We start from the raw sequence: 18,682 nt of genomic DNA, 5'->3' as shown, positions 1-18,682 counted from the left end.
CTATTAATCCTCTCAATTTAATAATAATATGTTGGACCACACTACTCTCAACATACATCCCTGCAAGACTCCACTGATGAGCTGCTTCTGCTAGCAAAACCAACAATTTATTCCTGCATCTTAATTTTTTTAAAAGAGTTATTTACCCATTTGTGGACATTGTTTCACCACATGGCTGATTAAAGAGTCCTTCAGAGGCATACTGACTGCCTTTTATAGGTCCAAATAGATTATATCTGATTTTCTTTGTTCAGTCCCTTATGGATTCCTTCAAAGGTGTCTAGCATAGCCACGGGCCACAGCTTCCCTAAACAGAAACTGCACTGACTTTTCCTTCAATTGTATTTATCCGTTCTTTTCTTTTATTTAAACTATTCTACCACGCCAATTTCCTTCACATCTTTCTAAAATCTGTTTTGATAGAGCAATTGTACATGACATGAGCTTTAAGCAACCTCCACGATACCAGCAAGGATTTTTCTTCCCTTCACTGTCTTGATTTCTTTTTAACAAACTTTCCCAGTTTTATGCAGACTCCTTTATAAAGCTGAATACTGTACAGAAGCCCTATCCCCATTATGACAGTACATCTTGGAGACTCGTTTGCAGTGTCTCATCCTTCAGTTGCAGATGCTACTCATCTGAATTAAAAAACAAAACAAAAAAAAAMCACTGTAACACTTGCAAGCCCTAAAATACAGTTCCTCTGACTAAGGCTCCAAATTTCACAATAAGCCAAAAATACACCATCTGAGAAGCATATTTAATTTTATATCCAGAAATTCATTGCTGGACTTACTACTAATCTAACACAGACTCAGGTAACCCCAGATCACAGAAGGAAATATTCATATAAACAACACTTTATATTGCTCATACTCAAGTTTTGAGAGCTTACAATACATTTTCTCTCAGTGTTAAAGCCAGCTGGATTGTACAGCTTCAACTACTACATCTGATATGCATAAACAGAAACTTTTTTTTTATTAGTATAACTGCCCGATTTKCTTTTGTGGCTACAGATACTGGTGCTTTTTTTTTTCCCCTCCCCCCCTTCTTTTTCCACTTAGGCAGTTAATCTTTCTTCGTGCATGTAGCACTTCACCAGTATAGGAGAGGGCATCTTATATTTTTCTTTCCATTATCACAGCAATTCGTCCATTGGAGTGTTTGAGTAGAACACATGCACATTTTTTTAAAGATTTTCAGTATTGTTACAGTTTATCTGAAATCCAAGTTAAGCTTCACAACCACTTAGTAAACTCTGAGGAAAGAAACACGGACTACAAGCAAGTTTTCTCACAGGCTTGCAGCAAGACAAATTTGATCTTTTTTTTATTTAAACTTTTTCCATATGCTAGTTGAGAATTTTCAAGCAGTTCCATTCTGACCCTGCCACATTTCTGAAAAGTCAGACGACATCTGAACTTTTTCCTTACTTACTAGCAGGCATGCTGTCTATGCGAATTAAGTGCAGAAACAGTACAACTACCTCCTTCATTTTTGTCCCTGATTGAATCTGGGGAGCTGCTATTCATAGATGACGAAATGTTCCTTTTCACAGGGAAATGGAGGAATTCTATTCAACATAAATATTGGGCCTTCACTGCCTTGTCTATGAATGCCATCTGAGGGCAAAGGATTGAAATACTTGATTGTTACAAACTATGCAACTACTTTAATAACATTTATTTTTCAAGAGAGAACATTCTACCTTCTTGGCAGAAGTAATATGCTTTACAATAGGAACACCATCATAGCAAAGTGATCATTTACCCATAGATTTATCACTATTTCAGATATATAAAAAAAACCAAAATAGATACTGTATTTTAAGTTCTTAAATAAAACAATACTAGAACAGATTCTCTCTAGAATAAGCCACATTCATTATATTCAATACTACTCACTTCTCCACCCAGAGTACTGAAACTATTTTTACACCAGTCTTCTGTGCTTTTTTCCATGTAGCCAGATGTCCTTCTTTGAAGACTACGTGAGTCACGTGCTTGTTGAAAGTTTTTGAAACCTGCAGAAGTACACAGAGAGMTCATTTTTCAGTCTACTAATCAGAAAATGCTAATGAAACTAGATAGAGTATTCCATTTTTTCCGCATAAGAAATTAACATAAAACCACTCTCTAAACATAACGCCAAGGACTGTTTTGATCTTTCACATCTCAATAAAATCTGAAGCAAGTACAATCAAGTCTCATTAGTCAAGCCAATGCATTGCCTTTTTTACTTAAAAAAAAAATGTTTATACCTTGAAACAGGTGCTCCTACTACAAGGCAGACTAGAATAGCCTTTTGATTTCAAGCTTCTTTTCTGTAGATTATATTTTTCATCTCTCTAGTGTAGCTATATCACTAAATTTTCAATATTTTTAAGTAGCCCAACATGATTTTACTCAACAGCTAATACAGGAATCAATTGTCATTATCCTAAGAAATCCCCATTTTATCTCCTCTAACTGGCAAAGAAATCATGGGACTAAATAGAAAAGCTAACTTCATCATTTCAGCCAACTCTCATCATTCAAGATCACTTTTAGTTTTAAGGGAATCACATGGAAGGGTTGAATCATGATGAACAAAAATGTTATATGGGAACATTTATAGCTTAAAAAGTGAGATATAAAAACCAAATCAGAATAGCTGGTGTCATACCTCACACATTTTCATTATGTTGCACAACTGTTCAAAAGTCTTCAGATATCTCTGTTGACAACTACATGAAAGTCTTTTTAATTCTAGCTACTCCATTCTTCACAACCAAAGTTTCATTTTGTGGGGATTAAACATCCTATGTATAGGATAGTTTGATCAGCTGTTGTGATCCTACTTATGACAACGATTCATATTTTACAGCAGCATCTTTTCAGCACAACCAAACAGCAGTAGTTGTGTAGCTTCCTGTTGTGACTCTCAATCGCACTAGTATATATTTGGTTCCTAGTATACTGGATCTATTTTTGGCTGTGAGAAGAAAAATTGTTCGACTTTTACGAAGCTTTTTCTAGTTGCAAGCTGATTTACTTCTTCACAGAAGACACTAATCACAAGATTCGAAATATCCTGTTATACAGGACCAATGAACCTCTTTTGGAATAAGTCATTATTCCAGATACAAGTTCTTAAGTCACTTAGGCTACATCAGACTCACAGCCAACGTCCTGAAGAGGCCAGATCCTTGGATGTGGCTTTGCCTCTCATTTATGGAGTAGCACCACTTTATGCCTTCCTCTCATCACAAAATCAACAGCAAGGGAAGCTGCATGCAGCAGTTTCCATCTTCTGCCTCCTCCCTTAACCCCAGAGGTTCTGATGCTCAATCGACCTTACTCTGAGATGACTCAACCACTCAACCAATCTCATGAGAAAATTTTCTCTCCTGCTAGAGTGAGCCAATTCAGTTTAATATTACGAATTACATAATAATATCAGCCCAATAAAAGCAAATGGATCACCTGGCCAGAAATCAAGTGATGAAGGAGGAGGATCACCCCTTTTCAGTCACAATGATCTGCTGAATAAGCTCATTGTATCATCTGTCTGTACTTTTTATTTCATTCATCTACTTTCTTACCAACTCAAAATAGGTAGAGGATTTTTGAATCTTTTGTTTTGTCATTATTTTCTGTGAGAGAAACCAGAAGTCAAACAGAATTCTGCATGTCTGTTAGAACAGTCTAAAAGAACGTAACAAGAAATATTTCTTACTCAAAAAAAAGTATATTGAGTTGCATTTGCTTTTATAAAAGAGTTCTTCTACATTCTGTCATGATGTCTCAGCTAAATTTACACAGAAAGATGGGCTTCAGGAACACAAGCAAAATTTAATACATTGAAATACACCTAACATGCCCATTTACACTTTTAACATTTATGTGAACTCCCAGTTAATGCGAGCTGTAAAAATCTCCATTAACCAGTGATAATGTGCAAGAAGGGGAGATGCTAGTCTGACTTTAGTCTCAGGCTGAAATTTTACAGCTGGCAGTTAAACATCCTTTGCAGTTACAAGTCAAGCATATTTGATATTGAAAAAAAAAAAAAAAAAAAAGAGAGAGAGAGAGAAATCACTCAAATTATATATAAAGACTTTTAGATGTGTTTTTACTGGCACCTTCTGTAATTGAAACAGATTTGCAGGACAGGGAGAATAAAATGTCATGGTATATAGCATACTAACATACAAGGAGTTTATTTTCTCTCTCTCTCTCTCTCTMTMTATATATATATACACACACATACACACATATGTACATATATGCTTTACATGCATTTCCCATTCTGGCACTAATCAAAATTCTATAGCACCTTCATCTGTTCTCAGGTCTGCAATTATCTTCCTTCCTGCACTTCATAAACTCAAACTACGAATAAATATACATGACAAAGAGAACAAGTAAGCTACAGTTTGTAATTAAGAGCCTTCCTATTCCATTTGTTTCAAATTAAATAGTTTCCTTACTTTTGCTCCCATATCAAGAAGTTGCTGTTCAAAGGTTTTTGAGTAGTTTTCTGTTCTGTTAGATGACCAAACATCTACAAATGCTGAAATACCTGCATCAGAGAAAAGTTACAAGCAGCCATTTAAGTATATTGAGATGCAACTGGTTCAACTGTCTTGCCAACAAAGTTCTGCTTTTGCATTCCCCAGCAATTAATTTTTAATAAACTGAGTATCATACCTTAGCAGCAGAAGGAAAATTCCTTTTTAAGAGTACTCAAATTTGTTGTAATGGAATAAACTATTACATTTGATATTTGTTAAATAACTTAAAAACATGTTACCTGCTAATCAAGCAATACAGTATCTTTACGAGTCTGCTTATCTTTACCATCATTTAAACACTGCTAACCTTTGAATCAGTCAAGTTTTAACACAAGTTAAGTTTTTCCCATTATGTTCTGGAGTAATGGAATTATTACTTAATAACTCCCAACTGACTTGTGAAATTTCACTAGTTCTGCAACAACGTTTTAAGTCAGCTGTTTTACAAGACTTTTTTTGTACATTTACACAGCTTCCTTTAACAATCAGATTCAGAATCTTTTCAAGGAATATATCAACTTGACTTTTTTTTCCCTACAAAAACAATGCAGATGTATTGACAGGGAGGGACGAACAAATTAAACTCACAGCAATTCCCTCATTAGCTATATTTAGGATGGGCAGTAGACTAAAAGATGTACAGCTATCCTAGTCAAAAAATTTCTTCTTTGAATAGTGACTCATCAGGATAATTCCAGATAACTGTAAGGCCATTAGTGCACCACGAATAACTTTAAATAAACTGCTGGCCAGACAACTCTCAGAACTAATGAACGAAATTGAAAATGCCAGTTGAAGCATCATCTTCAGCAAACATTGTTTATGTATCTTAGTTAATAATGAATTGAAAGTACGGATGTAGCATCATCTGCCTCCTTTCTAAATACAGGACAGAATAATGCTGAAATAGTAGAAGTACTTTTATAAAGACTAACATGTTATTAATTAGCCTGCTATAATTGCTAGGTAATTTTACCACATAAGAGAAACAAGATACATTGAGCACTTCCTTGTCTTAGCCAGAGAAAAAAAAATCATTATTATCAGCATTGTGACTTCAGATACACATGGGAACTTTGAACAAGTCTACTACCAATTCTCCCTTTTTAATTGTATTCATTTTACTACTGGACAAAGGCAGCTTTTAGAGTTGTTTTACTTTCCTTGGCTGCTCTATTGTGAAAAAATGTTGTATGCATACTAGGAAAAGAARGAAAAACAGTAACTTCTTCTCATATCAAATATTTTTATAACTCTTACTGTTATAGGTCTGGTAGAAAAAGACTGGAAAATATCTGAAAAGTTCTAAGAAGGAACTTGGAGGAATATGCATACCTAGTATAAAAGGTAAAAAGAATAAAAAACAAAAAACAAGAGGGAATAAAAGGAAGGCTAAAAGGCACATTTTGCACTCTAACTAGCCAAGCTTAGCAAATTAGAACCACTCCTACAGAAGACAGGCAGGACACCTTGCAGTTCTGGTAAAGTAGATGAAAAATGAAGATGAAAAGGGGCTTGGAAGGAGTGGGAGTTGGTTTTTTWAAAAAAAACAAACAAACAAAAAAAAGAACACGCAGCTCTGGAAGGGAAGAGCCAGGTTCTTTTAAGAGAGCTACTTATGCTGAGAGACCTCGAAGAAGGCAGTGATAGTGAGGGCAACCTAAGGAGGCCTCCTGAGGAGGCTGCGGGGGCCCGAGGCAGGGACGAAGCGAGGGCAGCCAGGGCGCAGCACCGCCGCGCCGGGCCGCGTGGCGGCAGACGGGGCTGGGCGCGCTCCCGCCGCCGCTTTCCGGCCGCCCCCCGCTCGCCCCGCAGAGCCACGAGGCGACCAAACCCGCGCTGGAGGCCGGGAGAGGGCCGGACGGGGAAGGAGGGGAGCCGCCACCCCGAGGTGGGTCCCGGGGGCAGACCCGGCCCGGCCGGGCCGCTCTCTGCCGGGGACAGCGGGAGAACGGCCGGGGACCGGGCGAGGCGGCGCTGGGAAACGGGCCCGCTGCAGCGCCGCGGCTGCCCGGGAGAAGGGCGGCCCCTTCCTCTCCGCCCGGCCGGCCGGGATGCGCTCCGGGCCGCCGGCCATGCCCGCGCACGGCGCACAGGCCGGTACCTTTTAGGACAGGCTCCATTGGCGGCGCGGCGCAGGACCAAGCGGCTCCGCTCCGCAGCCCGCACCCGCCACTGTTCAAACCCGCCTCCGCACGCCGCCGCCCGCGCCTGCGCTCTGCGCCCGGCCGCCCGCACGCCGCCGCCCGCGCCTGCGCTCTGCGCCCGGCCCCCTGCGCGCCGCGGCGGCGTAGCGGAGAGGCGGGGCCAGCTGTGCCTGCGGCCGTTGAGCGGCCGTGGCGGGCGGTGGCGGCGCGTGTGGGGGGTGGGTGCGCTGAGGGGGCGGTGTGGAGMACGATGGTGAAGTATCACTGCTCCAGCGGATACCGAAGTCAGCAACAACAATTACCTCTCACTCCCCGATAACCTTTTTAGAAATGCGTTTGTTTTGTCCAGCTCCGGTGGAGTTGGTTTGTGCGTGTGAGAGGAGTCTTAGGTCAGCTGGATGCTACTGAAAATACGGTTTTGAAAAGTAAATGATAAGTTAATACTTTGTGATCCTGTTTACTGTGGAGAATCCTCTGGAGGCCTCACCAAAGAATTTTTTTGTAGAAAGGTGCATCAGAGAATCTAATYGCTGTCTGCTGAAGTCTGTGGCAGCTCAAACTGCAGTATCATGAGGGGAAAAAAAAACACTAAACAAGCCAACAAGAGGAGTATTAACAAATGAGCAAGACCAGATGGTGTTTACCCAAGAGTTCAAAATTACCTGAAGGCAACTGAACTCTTGAATATCTAAGTTGACCCTTAGTAAAAGCACTTTAGGAGCTGTAGTGCTAGAGGTTGGTGTGTAGCAAAACCTGGAGGGAACTAAAAGCTAGAAAACTTGCTGTCTACCCTAGGAGAATTGATAAAATTTATAATAAATTAGACAGCACAAGTAGATTTACAATGAGAAAGAATCAACATACCTTTTTAAAGCAAAGTCGTGCTTCACGACTGTTACACAATCTACACAACTCAGAAGCACAGGACAAGACCAAAAACATTGCTATACCATTATATAAATCAGTGCTGTTCCTAAATGTAAATGTGCTGTGAGCAGAACTGCAAAGAAAATAGAGAAGCAAAATGAAGATATCACATGGTTTTTGTGTGAGAAATAACTGTTTACACAAGGACTTTWCATCTTGGGAAAGAAATGGCAGAAGGAAGATGTCCCAGAGGTCGCCCGAATTACAAGCAGTATGGAGAAAGCAAATGTGGACTGTTGTGTTCCATATGAGAAGCAGCAGGCATTGAATGAAACAAGCAGACTGTTACGGAAAATTAGGCTCGACAGCCACTATAACAGGGTCCGRCCCTAAATTTCCACTGAGCCAGAGTTTCAAAGCCAAATCAAAGCAAAACAAGTTTTAATGGCACACATGTAGTAATTACAGCTTGAGCTGAGTGCCTCCAAAAAGAGATATTTGAACAAATCCCTGGGTAATTAAATACCCTTCCAGTCTAGTATCTACCATGTAGTTCTGAACCAATCATAATATTAGAGTTTGGGGTCTTCTAGCTCCTGGTTGGTCCTTTCTGTAGTTTCCAGGTGTGTTCTTTACTTCTTACCTCACTTCTGCATGGTTGTCGCTGACTCTTTTACTCTCTCAGAACCAGTGTTTGTGGTTACGTATTTCCTGCATAGTTGCCTGGCCTGGCTCTTTTACTTCCTTATCTTGTCCTCTGGAATCTTGTAGTTACTTTCTTTCTTTCATTTGTGTCCTCAGTTAAAGTCCATCTTCCTGTTGGTGCCGATTAATGCTAATCTGCTTATTTCTCTCTGCAATCCCCCCTTTTTTGTTTTGTTGGCGTACCTGCGTGTTTAAGTGGTCTAAACTATCCCCATGTTAAAGCTTGCCTTGTACRAAGCGTATTATATTTTGCAGGTATTCTTGTACAGAAGTTAAAACACAACAAACAATTAGAAAGATAATTACAGTAGGCATAATGATTTGTATTAATGTGCTCAACATACTGCTTATTCAAGAGGTTATTCCCCATTTAGAAAATATTATTTCCAGCCCATCACCTGTAGTCTGATCCTGAGAGATTTGGTGGAATAAATGAGTTTACTCCCATATCCTATTTATATCTGGTTTTACATGTTGTTCCTGGTCCTTATATATACAACAGCTGTGATTATCAGGGCACATACCCCTTTTTAGGAGGCTAACAGAATATCTAGGGCTAACCTGTTTTCCATAGTTACATTTGCTGTTTGATTCATTTCAGCCTGTAATCCTTCTAGCGCATCTGCAGTGGCATTTTCTAGGATTTCTATGTTTACCATATGCTCTCTCTAACGCTGCTACTCCTAAGGGGAATACCGCCCTAACAAAGGAGTGGAATCCTGTAGGACATTCCACCAGTGTGTTATTAGTTCACTTCATGCGTGTGCTAACCAAGAGAGTTTGGGGCCTTAACCACCCTTAAGGTTTCCAGTGTTCCTGGACAGTTGTTGCAGAAGTGATACAGGTTCCCCACCACCCTGGGAGAAGGACTCTGTAAGCCCTATCCCCACAAAGCCAATACCAGCCTAACCCAGCAGATGCCGGCCACTGGCCGAGATGAGTAAATCTCAGAGACTTTCCATACTTAGCGATGATGGCTTGGATTGTGGTTTGCATAGTAATAGAGCTGTTGCAGTCAGTTACTTTGTCCAAAGCTGCAACATATGGACCTTAATATCCTTGAGCTGTCCTATTTATTAAATGTAAACATGTCAGATTTTCTCAATAGATAGGATGAACATGAATGGGCATAGGGATTGGAAGACTTGGGGGGCTTTTGCTAAAATTCAGTTGGTTTGGTAATGAGGAATTAAAATGCAGTGGGGTTGCATATATAGATATCCCTTTATCCATTGATACTAGTAAATGAGTACATACCCAACATAATGACTAATTTGTTGTGAGTGCCAAACTCTGCTCTATCTGGAATGTTGAATTTCATAACCAGAGATTTTGAGCCTCCTTCATACTAATCAGTATTTCTGATACAGTCTGAAAAGGGTAAAATTAATTCATCTTTCTTCAGTTTCAAATTGTACAAGGGGAATTTCAAGTACCCTTAATGTTTGATGCAGTTAGCAGCTGCAACATTAATTAATATGTTCTGCTGGCGGCAGGGGGGTTGTTGCTCATTTTTTTTTCTTCCYAGGAGTTACACTGCCCCAACTCCAACCCTGGGGATTATTCCTCCAATGTCCACTAAAACATAAATCACAGATACGTGGKTGGCATGGGCAACACAAGTAACAAGACAATCAAACTCAACCCTTACAGTGGAACCTCAGATCTTTCTCCCTAGAGCAAGAATTTCCACAGTTAATTGTATGATGGGTACACCAGGCAGGATGAGCTTTTTATCAATTGTCCGAGGTTTACTAGGCCATGCACCTGGAATTTCTCTGGTCCAGGTAGGCCTGGAAAGGAAGCAATTGCAGTACTTGGTATTCTCCTAACTTTTGGAAATTCACAAGGCTTCAGCCTTCAGAGAATAGGTTGGTAATGTCCTAGTGGTCTGTTATGGCTCATCAATTCAGGGATATTTGGTGTGTGAGTTGTGGAGCCAGGCCTCTCTTCCCAATACCTTTACAGCAAAATAATAATACCATATAAGGGCCTCCCATTTTGGGTCTTTCTAGAATATACTTTAATCATGACTTTATCCCCAAGTTGGATGTGATGGACCCTAATACCCACAGTTACTGCCTGAGACCACTGGGCTTGTTTCCAAGCATCACAAAAATGTGTAAGGCTAGTACATACTTGATCAAATGTTCATTCTATCCAAGAGGCTGGTCTTTGCTGGAGTATAAGTTCCTGCTATAGCCAACTGATGCTCAAATAAGACTTCTGTTGGGGATAATCCTACCAGTTGTCCAGGAGTTGTTTAATTTCCCACAGCACTAAATTTAAGGCGTTAGGTCATTTGAGACCTGTCTGTGCACATACCGATGCTAACTTCTTTTTAATAGTTCTATTCATTCTCTCAATTTGCCCTAAAGACTGGGGATGATAAGGTGTGTGTCATGCTCTATGGTTTCCTGCCGTTTGATATAATTTCCCTAAAATTCCTGCTGAAAAGTGAAAAGCCCTATCTAAATGTATAATCTCTGATACTCCATACCTAGGGACAATTTCTTTTAACAAGGCCTTAATCACTGCAACTGTATTGCTTTGCAGATAGGAGAGGCTTCCACCCATCCRCTTACTTGATCAGCTATCACAAGATGTTTAAATCCTGCTGCTGGCATGTCAGCATAGTCAATTTGTAGATGCTAGAATGGAAAATAAGTCCATAGGTGGTCTCCTCTGTTAATCTTTGGATGAGTATCATTACATTTTTGGCAAGTTGGGCAGGTTGTTATTATGTGTTTCATCACAACATAAGCTCCTGGAGCTGCCCAGGTTTGTAGAATATTGAGGCAACAGTCGATGTTCCTCCATGTCCACCTAACCATAGAAAGTAAATACCTTAAGGGAAGGATGGGCTTACGCCCAATAATCCAAATTCCYTTTTCATCTTGAACCACTTCCCACTTTTTCCACTTCTCGTTCTCCTTCTGTGGGATATCTTCATGAATTTCTGCTGGATTCAATACATCTGGCCATTTTTATACCAGATCTGCAGTGGCTACAAGGAAAAGCTATCTAGCAGCAGCTTTAGCTGCCTTGTCTGCCAAGTCATTTCCTTTAGCTATATCAGAGGCTTCTTCTGTATAAGCAGGACAGTAAATAACTGCAATWTATTTGGGGAATTTTATAGCCTTTAATAATTCCTGTACTTCTTGTCCATTAGTGATTGTTTTCCTTGCAGATATGAGGAATCTCCRTTCTTTCCACAGCATTCCCATTGCATGCCATACTCTGAATGCATATTTAGAGTTGGTGTATACATTTACTCACTGGTTCTTACCTATCTTTCCTGCATGGGTTAATACTATTAATACTGCTCCTTGGGCGCTTACAGACGGAGATGAAGTATTAGCCTCCCATACCTCAAAGAGGTTGGAGACAGCATAACCCGAATGGCATCTTCCATCTGAATAATAGGACAGTCCATGTGTAAACAGAACTAAGTCTGAGTTTCCCAAAGATTCATCTTTAAGATCCTCCCACAACTTGCTCAGACTGACAGTCACAGGAATGATGAGGCTCTCTATCTTCAGATGGGGGCAATAGCGACACTAGCTTTACGATATCGCATCTCTTTAAGGTCACATTGTCTGCACATAGTACCATTAGTTCATAGTGGTGGGTTCTCTGTGGGGATGGTGCTTGAGTAGCATATTGCTTCATTAACAGTTCTACTTCATGTGACACATACATAATCGTTGGGTAACCCAAAACTACAGGTTATGCTTTTTCAATAAGGGCTGCAGTTGCTGCTATCACTGATGCAACCTGGAGTGCCTTTGGTTACTGCATCTAGCAGAGTGGAGTAATAAGCCACTGGCTTATGGTGAGAACCTAGTTTTTGGGTGAGTACTCCACTTGCTACCCCCTATTGTTCATGAATGAATAATTCAAACGGCTTACCATAATCTGGTAGTCCTAGAGGCTGGGCTAAAACCAATGTCCTTTTTATAGATATGAAAACTTTCTCTTTTTCTGGACACCAAGCCAAATTTATTTTTTCTTCTTTTTTGTTGCCTGGACCAAAGGTTTGGTAAGTTCTCCCAACTCAGGAATCCATGGCTGGCAAAATCCTATAGCTCCTAAAAATCTCCTAAATTGCTTTTTTGTTATAGGTAAAGGTATGTAAAGAATTGTCTTTACTTGTTCTAGATCAATTAACCTGTGTCCTTCTTTGAAAATAAACCCAAATATTTTACCTCGCATTGACACAATTGAAGCTTGAATGGGGATGCTCAGTGCCCTTTCTCTGCAAGAGCATTACATAGAGAAACAGTGTCTTTTAAATATCTTATAATCTTTACTTGCTAATAACAAATGATAGACATATTAATACTGAACATCCTGGAAGTTCAATATCTGCAAGGTCATTTTTAAGTATATGTAAAAAAAAATAGTTGGAGACCCGGTAAATCCCTTTGGTAGTCTAGTCCAAGTTAATCGTTGTCCCTTCCAAGTAAAGGCAAACTTCTTTTTATCCTCCTACTTCAAGGGAACCATAAAGAACATATCTTYTACATCTAGTGCCACCATCCATGGATGTCCAKCTGCTTGCAAAATAGCTGTTGAGTTTGCAATATTTGGTACAGCAGCTGTTAGCAGGCCTATATTAGCATTCAGATGCTGATAATCAGTTGTCAAACCTCTTGTCTGGATTCTGAACTGGCCAGACAGGAGAGTTAAACGGGGAGCGAGTTCTGGAGATAATTTGTCRTTTTTCTCAACCAGCTATGACTTCAGAAATTCCATTTCGTGCTGCAGCAGGAATCAGATATTGCAGTATGTTGGTAATTTTTAAATCAGGGAGTGCAGGGGCTGTGGAAATTACATGCACTGTAGCCTTCATCTTTCTGCCAGGGTTGGGGTTGATGTTTGAGCGGAAGGACCACACACTGCCATTCGGCAGGTGCCAGGTTCGTCCATTTTAAACCTTGAAACCTGTAGTATTTTCATTGTGATCTTTAACTGCAAAACGAGTAGTTGACATGCACCTCTTGCTCTGGAACCATAAATTAACCTTGACAGTTTGGCACACAACACTTGCTCTGTTCACACCAGTAATTTTAACTCTRTGTCGTCCAGGTTGCACACCCAGCTTCTTGGCATTTTGTTGTGTTAGTACTGAAATCAGTGCTCCTGTATCTGTGAAAAATTTCAGCAATTGTCCTTGACCAACTGGAATCAAAAGATATGGGCCATTATCACTTTTCTGCTGATAAGCCTCCACTTGCTGGACAGGTAGACCCAATTGCCATCCAAGAATTACTTTTTTTTTTTTTTTTTTTTTTTTTTTATGCTCTGCAGTTTCTCGCTCAGAGAGGAAGGGATTGTCTCCCTCTTTCTGAGAGCTGGTGCTGGAGGAGTTGAAGTATGTTCCCTCCTTTTGCTGTTATCTTGTTTCTGGAATGCTTCAGTTGGCCACAAGCATTTTAGCAGATTATATATTCACAGTATTTTGAGAGGAATTTTTTCCCCTTACCTAGGTGCCTCTTTTCACCTAGCCCATGCATACAAGTAATCAGTTTGTCTGGAAAACTATCCTCCAAATGGTGACACAGGAAGGTTAACTCSTGATGATCAAATGTTCCCTGCGGGGGCATTCTACTGGGCTACCATCCTTGCTCAGGAACGGCCAATCCTCCTGACATAGTTGGATCAATTTTTTTTTCTTAGGATCTTGGTGCCATCACTCTCACTCCAGTTTTGCAAAATTTTGGCTAAGGGCATCCTCTTTTTTTTGCCGAAATATTATTTCCCATATTGAGTTCCTGAAAAGTGTGTCTTATGCTGATCAGGCAGTGCACTTCCTTACAATATACCCTTTTTCCAGTAACACCAGAATTTAAATTTTCATTACTCCCTGCAGCCAGTGTGATCATGCTCCTGCACACTCCTGCACACTTGCTCACTCTCTCTCTCAGAACTGTACTCACACCACCCAAGTCTTTGACTGCTAGGTCTATGATTCTATGACTACTATTCTTTCGCAATGGGCAGCTTTATCAGCCAACAGGTGCCCCTTTGGTTCCCAGGTTATACACACTCACACTAGTCACAGTACCTGGTACTATCCACACTCACATTAGTCGTGGTACCTGGTATGATTTACAGTGATCAGCCTGCGTACCCCTTACAGTGCACTATGTTACCAAACCAGAATTTTAAACAAGAATTTAAAATTCAAAGGCTAACGTGTTCTAGCAACAAATTGAGCAAATTCATTAAATCCATTTTAGGACTATTAAAAATACAAAAACCACCTCTACTTAAGTAAATCTCAGAGCTGCACATTCTTTCTTTAGGCATCTGCTGTGGGAGAGAGAATGCTTATCTCAATAGGCTTTGATCTGGTCCATTAAGCTTATTCTCATTTTCATGGACAGGCTGAAATCTTAAATCTTGTCCCCTAGGAGTCTACTTAGTAGATGGCTATATCAATATTAACAAAGATATCTAAATCTAAATATATAATGTTTTAGCATTGCTAAAATCTGTTTGATTTCTAAAACATAAATATGACCCTAGCTCTATGACATGTTTGGAGCAAATCTCTTAGTAGTTTCATCTTCTGACTCTGTATCAGATTTCCTTTCGCATGTCTATTCACTATGTGAACAAAATGACTGATGAGCATATGTCTGTGTGTGTATACACATATGTATGTGTGTATGTGTATATGTGTACTTAGTTGTACTTTACACTTCTGTCAGTAAGTTACATAGATATATGTTATGCAGTAATGAAATATTATTTCCAAGGTTCTCAACACTGGCTCAAGGAAAGGGGAGTCCAGTCTTAATGCAGTGGCTATAAACACCATTGGTCTGAAACCAATTCTGGAAGAGGAGGTGATGGAGATTTAAAGGTACCATGTCAGAGAGATTCTGTTCTCAACACCATCAGAGATAAGCTCGTGCTTGATAAGAGTTCTGAAGTGCAGAAAGGTAAGAAGTTGAAACAACTGAAGAGGTAGCATTTAATCTCTCAAAGTGAAACTCTGGTCCCACTGAAATTAGTAAGAATCTTGTCGTTGAGTTAGCATTTCCTTAGATTCAGGACCATTCCTATAGTAGATTGTCTTTATGGATAGAATAAGTAAATAGCTGTGAGCCTTTCAATGGAGTTTGAAAATGCATGTAATGAAACTGGGATGTTCAGAAAATTAGCAAGCAGATCAAATTCTGCTGTGTATGTGCAAATAACATTAGTTCATAAATTGGCCACATCTCTGTGGATTTGCCTGGGGACAGGAAACTGCAAAACTTKTGATGATTTGTAATTGCCTTAAGCTGATTTATGAAAAGGATGATCCTATCTTCACTATACCTGCAAAAATTAGATGTTTTTATGAATAGTTTCCAGATGAGTCAGCAGGTTTTGTAGTTGTTCAAAATAGACTTTAAAGGGAAGCATGCTGAAATGTACCATCAAAGCTGTTTGCTTTGATTCTCCACTGGTAGACACAGTGAAGAGTAGTGGCTACAAGAGGATGGAACAACTCACTGTCAGAACAGACTAGGATTATCCACAGCCACATTGCAGTAGGGACACTTTCCTTTGTTATTAAATATAAACAATACCAAAAATATCCCATGAATTTACAGAGCTTAAGTTTAGCTTCAACTGCTAAAGTTTTGACCTCACTGTTACCTCAAGGCTTACCGTTACATCATTCACTGCTGGTGGCAAAACTTCAGATTTCCATAGGTAGTTAATACTTATCTGTTCTTGTGCCAATATTGTCTCTCAGTTTGAATAGTTCTTCTACCTGCTTAGCATTCATTGCCCTGTACTTACAGAAAGCAGTAATATCTTTTTGCAACTATTATATTACTGGTTTGAACATATCAAACTCTTTTAGCTTTTGTGATGTAATGAACTCCTGAAAATGACAACAAATGGAGTGGAAGTCAACTTAATTTAAGTGCCCTTTTGCTAGGCTTGTTGTTAGGACTGTGGATTTTCTAGTATCTAAAAACTCCCTAGTTTGCTATATTTCATGAACTGTAAGAGTAACATGGTTTCCCTACAGTCAATATCTCATATGACATACAGTTTATAGGTTCCTGCACTGTGAAGGAAGAGTTTTACAGGTTATATGTGTCTAAAAAGGAAGGACCAGTGAAAGTTGTATTTCRTTTGTCCTCCTGATCAAACAGAACAGTCCATATCCCAAAGAATCCTTTGAATAGCAAAGGTAACATAGTCCTAAAAATCTCTAAATATTTACTAAGCATTGAAACAACCCTGAACAGCTTTTAAAAGTCTACAGTGCAGTAATTTTCCTAAAATAGGTTTAAAAAGCATCATACTCCTAATAATTTATTTGAAAATTCAAAAGATTCCCTCTCGGCAAATTGGAAGGAACCTTTGGGTGGTGCTTTGCAAGGCTATAACACAGAGTCAAGTTTAATTTCTCTGAAAAAGAGTTCAGATGATGGAATATGAATTACTCCCTGAGACATAGCATTGAGCTATGCAAAAGACAGCCAAAACAACTAAGAAGGAATGTTATTATTAAGTATAGTCTAGCATCATGTATTATCAACGTTTTGTTTGTTTGTTCTGATAGACTTATTTCTAACTTGAACAAACAACAGTTTTAACCTTTTGTATTTTTATTCATTCTTAAATTTCCAAGTGTGAGCTATGAATCCCAGATAAACTGAAAAAGTTGGGGTACATTACATCTCCTTAAGTAGCTCGTAAGTGACTCCCAGTCAGTCAATCTGTGTATATAACACCTGAATGTCTGTACACCAAAACRTACTTGGGGAGAGTAGCTATTTTACTTGGCATATCTATATGTAGAGATGTGAAGAAACACTTGGTGCAAACTGCACCCCGCCTGCACAGAGGAAGCAGCAGCAGAAAGCCTCCTGATAGCTCTGATTGGCCACTTCAACCATCATAGTCTCCTCTAAGAAAATAGGCTCTGCATTTTCTTGATAACCCTAACAGTTCTTGCTTCTGCCTGTTTCAGTTTGGAAATGACACAAAACTGTACACAGAGGCCCAGCTGTTATGCACCATCACATTAGTACTGCATATCTAGATATACTTTATAATATCCATCCCAGGATCATATGTGCCTTTTTTTCAGGGCTACATAATTATGCCGTAATTGACTAATATTTCTAACTGATGAGCTTCCAAATTGTGGCTGCCTGCGCATTAGTTTCTAATTTCACCCCATTCCAATCTCTGARTTTATCCAATTGTTTCTATATTCTGGTCTGCCTCTATTTTAATAAAACCTTGTTTCAGGTCATCTGCAAATTTCATTAGCACACACTTTCTTTCTTTCCAAAGTCATAATGAAATAGTAACTCATACTGGATCTTAAGTGGATCTAAGACTTAACTGGAACTAAGACTGGATCTTAACTGCCCATTGAGGACCTCTTTCTCCTTCTACTGCAATCCAACTCACCCCTATCTACGTTCCCCGCTTAAGAATTATTGAGAAAACCTCCCCCCTCTTCTTCCTGTTTTCTTCTTCAGCTTCTTCATCGTCTTCATCTTCTTCATCTTTGTCATCTTCATCTTCTGTTTTCTTCTTTGTCTTGTCTTTATCTTCTTTGTCTTCTTATGAGATGATAACTTACCACACATCAAATGCTTTATTGAAGTAACATAGATTTAATTGTTGTTATATTTGTCTAAAAAATTATTTCCTTACCAAAGAGAAGTGCTATGTTACAGTGATAGCAGGAGTCCTAATTCGTGCCATTGAGAATTTTTGTCCCTTTGTGTCATGCTTTGTTCCCAAACTCCTTTTTCTTTCTTCTATCCTGGTTGATATAAAAGTCAGCAGAATCATTCCTGAGCAGTTTGCAAAAGAAAGACATCTTTAAGCCTAGGAATGACTACCTCTAGCTGGTGAGAACTGAATTCTGATGATGCAGACCGGACCAGAAAATCAGCCCAAAGCAGTGCTAATACAAAATAGGGCTAGATTAGTGAAAAGATACTTTGATACTGCCATTTTCCATAACAAAGAGTAATCTGACGCCCATGCTGGCAATAGTTGTATTGCACTGTTGTAAATAAGATACAGAAGTCATGCATCAATAGTCTCAGAGACATTCTAGTCTCATTGCTTCTCCACAAGCAGAATGCCTCCTGAGATTGCCAAATGTTTGTTTTCCTGTTTCCCTCATTTGACTGTTGCTTAAAAAARCATGTTTTAGCTTTGCACTTCTGTTCTACAGAACAATGAAAGCTTTTCCATTTTACAGAGTAATTCAATCTAAACAGACAAGGAGAATTTCTTGTCTCATAGTTTCCCCTTTCTTTTAGTGTATCTTATGTTAAAAAATGTGGAGGYTTTTTTAACAGAGCAAGAGAATCTTTGTGAGCATTATTGAAAAAGTGTTGCATAAGCTTGTCAG

At 39.4% G+C, this 18,682-nt stretch overlaps 1 protein-coding gene across 3 annotated transcripts in view; it reads right to left on the bottom strand.

Annotated features, from left to right (window-relative positions):
* MCPH1 (microcephalin 1) overlaps positions 1-6,744 on the bottom strand; it is a 135,661-nt gene extending 128,917 nt beyond the window's left edge. For all 3 annotated transcript variants that reach the window (XM_085312468.1, XM_085312469.1, XM_085312470.1), the window contains exons 1-3: positions 6,666-6,744; positions 4,478-4,569; positions 1,911-2,029 (exon numbers count right to left, since the gene is read on the bottom strand). In XM_085312468.1, coding sequence (XP_085168594.1) covers positions 1,911-2,029; positions 4,478-4,569; positions 6,666-6,684 — 230 coding nt within the window. In that variant the 5' untranslated portion in view covers positions 6,685-6,744. The remainder of the gene's footprint in view (positions 1-1,910; positions 2,030-4,477; positions 4,570-6,665) is intronic.
* Positions 6,745-18,682: the final 11,938 nt, after the last annotated feature.

The sequence above is a fragment of the Rhea americana genome, unplaced genomic scaffold (assembly GCF_003343005.1).
Source record: "Rhea americana isolate MKP2758 unplaced genomic scaffold, rheAme1 scaffold_366, whole genome shotgun sequence".
Taxonomy (NCBI): Eukaryota; Metazoa; Chordata; class Aves; order Rheiformes; family Rheidae; genus Rhea; species Rhea americana.
The sequence above is the reverse complement of the archived record's forward strand: the minus strand, read 5'-3'. Positions and strand labels throughout refer to the sequence as shown.